The sequence below is a fragment of the Sorghum bicolor genome, chromosome 4 (assembly GCF_000003195.3).
Source record: "Sorghum bicolor cultivar BTx623 chromosome 4, Sorghum_bicolor_NCBIv3, whole genome shotgun sequence".
Lineage (NCBI taxonomy): Eukaryota > Viridiplantae > Streptophyta > Magnoliopsida > Poales > Poaceae > Sorghum > Sorghum bicolor.
This window is the reverse complement of record NC_012873.2, coordinates 46,497,847-46,505,496: the sequence shown is the minus strand read 5'-3', so window position 1 is coordinate 46,505,496 and position 7,650 is coordinate 46,497,847. Positions and strand designations below refer to the sequence as shown.

The following is a 7,650-nucleotide window of genomic DNA, read 5'->3' as shown; positions in this document are numbered from 1 at the left end:
ATGAGAATTGTATCTAAGAGGGATTACAATGGAAACATTAGGTGCTTGGACTGATCTTCTTACATGTGTGCAAAGTTATTTAGCTTGGTGGCTGGTGAGCAACCAATCGCCGGATTAGAGTAGAAGGTGGCACATACTTCATATATAGGATGGTACTCAAACAAGATTTGTTTTCACATAGGAAACGAATGGAAGATATTGTTTTCCATAAGAAAGTACAGAATCGTATCCAAAAACCAACATAATTTTTTAAAGAATAGAACACAACTAAAGAATCAAATAGAATGCTCAATGCGTACATATATAATTAACAAAAATAAAGAATTAAAGAATCCACAATGCATACAATATAGGGATACAATATAATTAACTACCTAATATGCATGTTTGTATGTTCTCTAAAACTGAGCTTGGATGCGGTCAATAGTTTGTTTGTCGACTTGAAATGCCTTGGCAAGGACATCATCCGAGATGGATGGCTTTGATCCAAATACAGCGTTGGCCACAGTGATCACCCCGGGGTTTTGGCTACTCAATGCTGCAAGAGCCACAGCACTCTTTGTTCCATAATTGAATTGGAAATGGATCAATCCCTCAGGGAACACGAACACATCCCCTTTGTTAAGAACTTTTGCGAACAACTTGTTGTCCGGGTTTGATGTGACAAAGCCGACGTATAGGGAGCCCTCGAGCACGGTCAATATCTCAGTGCCCCGCGGATGTGTGTGAGGAGGGTTAAGACCATAGGGTGCATAGTCGATGCGGGCAAGAGAGATACCCAAGGTGTTGAGCCCGGCAATCTGAGCCACGTTCACCGGTGTCACAATAGAGCCTTGCTTGTTGGTTGTGTTGCCGGCTATGTGAAGGCCCTGGAAGAAGAAATCTTCAGCAACAACATCTTTTGCGTCCTTGCATGGGAACCCATTCACACGCACTGCATGCAACAATAAGAAATTATAAAAAAATGTATATACATGGCGGTCTACATGATAATTAGCTAACTAGAGAGAACTGATGCCCTATGTAAATGTAAAAATAGTTATATATGTATATACCTGTAGACATCTTATCCACAACGCAGAAGTCTTGGAGTAGGCTTGGATCAGAGGCAATGGCATGAAAGCATGACAAAGACAAGAGTGCTGCAGCTAGGAGGAAGGTATGACTCGCCATATATCTGCGTGCTGCTCTTGTTAACAGGAATGAATGCGAATGGTTTGAGGCTCTGAGGTGTGTGTAGTGCTGGGTGATGAGGTATCCAAGGATTATTGCTTTGGTGCTAGCTTGTCTGCTTGTGTGATGATAACAAAGCGTGAGGGGAGGTTGGTATTTATAGCGAGATAACTAAAGCCGGAGAACCTGTGTTGCATGCAATGCAAGGGAGGTTAGGCAAGAAAAAGTCTTTCTAGAATGCGTCATCCCGTGTTTCATTTGGGTTGCAGGTTGCAGGTGCCGATGGAACAAGTCTCTTTACGCGTTAACTATGACTCAGGAATGTTGTGGCTATATATGTTTGACTATTTATTAATCCTTGCGTTTCTATAAGCCATTTGTCGATTCAAAGATTCTCCTCGGATGAGTTACTAGTCACTGCTGTAGGATCAGGCATTAGCACTGGTCGGAAAGGGTCTGTTGCCCCGGTTCCCGAGCCGATGCTGCTCTTCCGGGACTAAAGGCCCACCCTTTAGTCCCGGTCCGGGGAACCGGGGCTAAAACCCTCCCTTTAAAACCGGTTGGTAATAACAACCGGTGTTAAAGGGCCCTGCCAGGGTTGCCACGTTGCAGGACCCTTTAACACCGGTTGGTATTATCAACCGGTGTTAAAGGTTTCTTTTTTTTCAATTCTTCGGTTCTGTTTATTGTTTTTATATAATAATAATAGGTTTTTCAATATATATTTTTACTGATACAATAATATATTTATATTACACGCATATTAAGCATATATAAATGAAAATTATAGGCTTAGCTTTATAATTAAGCTTTGCCTATAATAAAATGAATAGGCCACATCAAAAATTAAATAGATACGTAAAAAGCTTTATATATATATATAGTTTTATAAGTACAAAATTCGTAACACATATATACATAGAGTTTTTTCTCTCAATGTCTAAAAACGATACAAATGATCATCGTTGTTTGGAATAAGAGTTTCGTTGCCGTTGAAGTGAAACTCGCCGTTTGGATTGATCACTTGCTCGCGGAGAAATCCTGCTATCGTCTCTTGGATAGCTTTGATTCGGTCTTTTTGCATGACCTTTTTCCTCAACCATTCCGTCTTTAATTTGAAATAAATAAAAAAGGTATTAGTTATCTAAGTTATTCAATATAATTCAGGAGATAATGAAAAAGACATGTAACGTACTCTGAGCGTCTCTGTGGGTGTTTGATTGGCTTGTGCCATCATGAATTTGCACACGTAATATGCACATAGGTTGTTCCCCCTTCTTGTCTTAAACACCACTGTACGATATATATATATATATATATATATATATATATATATATATATATATATATATATATATATATATAATATTCACGACCACGACAATAAGAAGGCTAAAAGTTAGCGAAAGTTTGCTAGCTAGTAAAACTTACTTGTGGATGAATTATGTTAAGCGGCGCTTTACATCCACTGAGATGTTCACGGTCAATAAATCTTTCCCAAACCCTACACACAGCCATTGTGGATCGTGAACTAATAATTACGGAGTCATATTATGATATTCTTCTAGCTGAGATCGACATTAGGTACCTTTGAATAATGTTTACCATTTGTTGATAATTTTCTTGTGGTTTTCTCATTGAGTCAAAGATTATCAACCGGTTCTTGGGAATTTCAATGACCATGAGTATCCAATGAAAGCTGTTTACACACATATATATAGTCAGGCCTATATATAACTATATAAAACTTGTCTCGAGTAATAATAAGTAAAATAAAATATGCATGCACTTAATAACTATATAACTCACTTGAAGTTGAAGGGGAAGAGTATTTTTTGTTTTTCTTTTTGGTTCACAAAGAACCTAATAAGATTGGTGCAGACTTCTGTCTCATGAGATGCTGTCCACACTGCCTGCGGAGCCTTGAAAACAATATAAGGGTCAACGAACCCAATACTATTGTCATTTCTGATTCTGAGCTCTCTCATTTGGTGCCTGTATATATACATACAAATCCTAAGTGTGTAAGGATTATATACATGTAATTAAATAAGTTAGAAGTATAATAAAAAGAAAGAAATACTTACAGACAAAAGCAGCTGACAAGAGATTTGTCGAGAGCGTCGAGGTGACATAATTGGTGCAATTCTTCCAACTGCACGTATATGAGGTCATCTCCACGGAAGTAGTGATGTTGTCTAATACGAACAGAAATCCAATTATCTCCCCTTTTAGATGCCTCAATGCACCACTTGTTTATTGCAAACATTTGTGTGCCGAGCTCATGTAAACGCTGAGGGTTGAATAGACTCCTGTCCGGTTCATATCTTGTTCTCCATTGATCAACTACCTCAGCTTTTTCAATTGTTTGACATCCAATAATGGCGGCAATTTCTTCCATATTTAAACCGCTCTGTCCAAAGTAATGCTCAAGCGAATCTAGCTCAGACAACGCTAAGGATTTCTTTGGCATCAAGTCTTCATTTGAGCCGTATTGATTTGGCACAATCAAAGGGGGCACCGGTTTTGATACTTCTCCGAGCTGTGGGACCCCCTTTTCTACTCTCTTTCTAAGCTGTGAAGACTTGACCAAAGATCGCTCATAGTCCGAAAGTGCTGGCTTTTTCTGAGCTTCCCGTTGCTTCTTTTGCTGGTCCGCCACCTTCTTCCTCAGTTCCTCTAGCTTTACATAAAAGTACGGCTTTTCTGGGTTTAGCCGCTTTTTCCTATCCTCCTTCAATTTATCAAAAAATTGTTTCACCTCAGCTTTGGATGCAGAAATTACCTCCTCTTCACTCTTTTCATAAGGTAATTTTTCAGGTGTCTTAGCTCTCTTTGCTGAGGCAGCCTTCTTTAGAGGTGGGACCGATGACTTCGGTCGTTCTTGGGCGGACCGCTTCTGACTACCTCGCTTTGGAGGCGAGGAGACCGACCGTATACTCTTTGGAGAGGGCGGTGCAGGCGGTGGAGGTGGTGGGGCCGATCTTTTCGGTGTTGGAGAATGCAGTGGAGGAGTTGGAGACCTCGGTGGAGTAGGTGGAGACCGTGGTGGAGGCGGTGGCGGGGTCGGTGTGGCCGCCGCAGGTGTTGGAGGAGATCCAGCATTGTCACCGCCCGCAGCACTATGATGCGCTGGGGAGAGAACTAGACTTAGGTTGGAGGAGTCCCTGCAAAGAAAACAATTACAAGTTTTGTGGGCAAACTTTTTTAAATTCAATACATAATAAATAATATAAGAAGTAAAATCACGCACAAACCTATGGTGAGGAATAATTATGAAGCACTTGCGCCAACAAATAAACGTCTTCTCAGCTTCACCTAAGGTCTCCCCCTTCTATTTCTAGAGGCACATTGCCACAACCTTTCTCAACCCTATCAACCGAGACGCTAGCATATCCACCAGGTACTGGTCCTTTATAGATTCTTGGAGTTCTCGTTCGGTCGATAGGGTTGACAACAGCGATAGCGACCTTTTTTGTTGCATTCCCATCTCGTACATGCAGCTCATAGGTAGTAAAAGCCTCTGTGACATCATCCACGGGGAAGTGTAGCTTCGTGTCATCCTGAATGGTTGGTACTTTCATGGATGCGTAGCTGCTTTTCAACTGGCCTGGGGGGCTAACGTTGACCTCTGGCTGTGATGTACCTTGCCCTTTCGTCATTTCACTAAGTGCTGCTTGCACTTGCCTTTGAATCTCCGCATGTATCCATTCTTCACGAGCTTTCTCGCGCTCTTCTGACTGCAGAACAAAAGCTTCCAGCCGGCGGATCCGCTCTGCCTCCTCATCCTTCTTTCTCTGGTGGCTTTTGTAGGTATCTTGATCAGCTTGGAATGATTGCAGCCACGGAACTGCCCCATAGCCTCTCGTACGCCCACCGTGCTTAGGATTTTCAAGCGCATAGGTGAGTTCATCCTTCTCCCTGTTAGGCCTGAACTCACCAGACTGAACCGCCTCTTGTGCACGGACTAGTCTCTCCGCTGCTCTAGAGATTTCTTAACCCCAAACTAGCGCCCCGGTGTGTGGGTCCACGCTTCCCCCATGACCGTAGAACCAATGCTTGGAGCGCTCGCTCCAATTCTTTGCTATTGTCTCGGGTGTGACCCCCCTAGCAAGCATCTTCTGTTCCATTCGGTTCCACTTGGGAATAGCACTTTTATAACCACCTGATCCGATATGATGGTGGTATGTCTTTTTACTTGCATTCTCATTGTTTCTAATGGCTCGTTCCTCACCCTCTTCTGATGTTTTGTACTGCACGAAGTCATCCCAGAAGGCCCTCAGCTTTACATATTGCTTAAGGTTGAAATTTGGAGTCTCGTTTTTCTTGACAAATTTATTGTACAAAGACTTCTTCCAATTCTGGAACAGTACCGCCATCATCTTCATAGTCCAGTCATAAATTCGCTCCTTCAACTTCTCATCGTTGGTGTCGAAGATGAAAACGTCCGTGACGGCTTTCTAAACTAACTCCTTGTCACGATCAGAGACAAAACTGATTTCAGGAGCACATCGCTTCTCTCTCCATTCACAAGCACTGATCGGTATTTGATCTCTCACAAGGTATCCACAGTGACTAAAATATTTATTTGCATGTTCGCCAAGTGGTCTGTCTGTAGCTATCTCAAACTCGAAGATTACATAGCGGCCCTCCAACGGCTTCTTTGGCCCTCGTAGAGGTACGCTTATAACACTCCAAATTTTTGATTTTTAAATTTAGTTTAAATTTGATTTAATTTTGGCTCAAATTGAATTTTTGGGAAATATTAAATAATTTACAAAATTAAATAAAATTAAATATAAGGTAGAAAACTTGCTCGTATGCATTCATGCCGCTGCATTTATTTTTGTTTGATTTGTTTGCTGGTGCTTGTATTTATTTTGTTGGAGAAATAATTAAATAGGAGAAAGCAAATTGTTTCTAAAAAAAATAACAAAAAAAAAGGGGGGCGGCACCTCCCTCTCGGCCCAGCCCCCGCGCGCGGCCCAGCCGCTCCCCGCGCCCCTCTCCCCGCGCGGCCCACCCGCGGACCAGCCGCGCAGCAGCCGCAGCGCCCAGCTCCCGCCCCCCAGACGCTGACGCGTGGGCCCCGCGAGTGGGACCCACCGCCGTCTTCCTCCTCCGGCCGGAACGGACTCGGCCGGAAACGACTCCGGCTTCCGCGCCCGCTCGCTTTTCGAGGACCCCGGGACCACCGTCCTATTTAAGGCCTCGGCCTCGCCCGCACGCGCCCCTATAACCCTAGCCGCCGTCTCGCCGAATCCCGAGCGCCGCCGCCTTTTCGAAAGCCCGCCGCCGTCAGCCGCCGCCGCAAGCTCCGCCGTCGAGCTTCTCTTTGCCTTCGTCGTTTCGCGGAGGTGAGCTCGCCTTCGCGCTCGTCGTGTCGCGCCGACCCCGCCCGTGTCCTCGGCTCGTCTCGCCGTGCCCCGCAGCGCCGCCGCTGCGAGCTCGCCGCGGCCGGCCATGGCGCCGCCGCCGGCGCCCCGCTCCCGCACCGGCGCGCGGTCCACCGTGGACCGCGGCCTGCCGCCCCGCACGGCCGGTCCACTGGACCGAGTCCACGCCGCCCCCGCGCCTCTCCCCGGTCCACCATGGACCGGTGGTCCCCCCGAGCCCCCCCGGTCCACAGCGCCGCCATGGACCGGGCCAATCGCCGGCCGCCACGTGGCCAGGACGGCCACGGTCCCCGCGAGCCCCTGCGTTTTTGCAAAAACCCCCCCTGGGTTTCTTTGAAATCAACCCGCGCTCCATTTAGTTTTAGATTTATTTAATGTATGCCCCTGCTTTTACAGTTTAGCCCCTGCACCCGTTAGAATTTATATATTTAATCCTAAATGCTTTTTAATTCAGTTTTTAATTAGTTTTATTACGAAAAATAGTTCAGTTTATCTACAGAAATGCCATTTAACTTGTTTTAGCCATAACTTTTGCGTCGTAACTCCGATTTAGGTGATTCTGGTCGCTATGGTTTCGTTTCATCGAGTAGAATACAGTAGTGCAGTTGCTTTATGCTTTCGCATGCTTTGGTGTACTGTTTCTGATTAAGTTTGTTTGCTTGCATGTATTGTTCCTATGATTGATGATTGTCGCGTTTAGCCAACGAGACGTTCGTGAAGGAAGGGGTACAGGATCCCGCTGAGTTCGAGCAACCCGACTTCGATCAAGGCAAGTGCAGACACCGTTGGATCATTTTGAACCTACTCATTAATGTCATTTACTTTATATGCATGTGTCCAATGAATGCAAACCCTAAGGACATGACTAGCTTTACTTATTATTCCTTGCTCACCTGGGGTTATGTACTTGGGTAGACTAGGCTATACTAGGTTTGCTTAGCTGCTCTACTCATCTTGTACACATGCCTAAACAAGTATTAGTCTCTACTCAACTTGATGCTTAAATTGTGCTGAATCTTTGGTCACTGCGGTGATGGCGATGTTGGATGCTTATGAGCATCGTGATGATGGTGGTGACAGG

The 7,650-nt window shown here is 44.7% G+C and overlaps 1 protein-coding gene across 1 annotated transcript; it reads right to left on the bottom strand.

Annotated features, from left to right (window-relative positions):
- Window positions 305–1,295, bottom strand: LOC8084536 (putative germin-like protein 2-2). The gene is made up of 2 exons (XM_002452052.2): window positions 1,056–1,295; window positions 305–934 (listed from the first exon to the last, which is right to left on the bottom strand). Exons 1-2 carry the CDS (start codon window positions 1,171–1,173, stop codon window positions 399–401), a joined length of 654 nt encoding a protein of 217 aa, XP_002452097.1. The 5' UTR covers window positions 1,174–1,295; the 3' UTR covers window positions 305–398.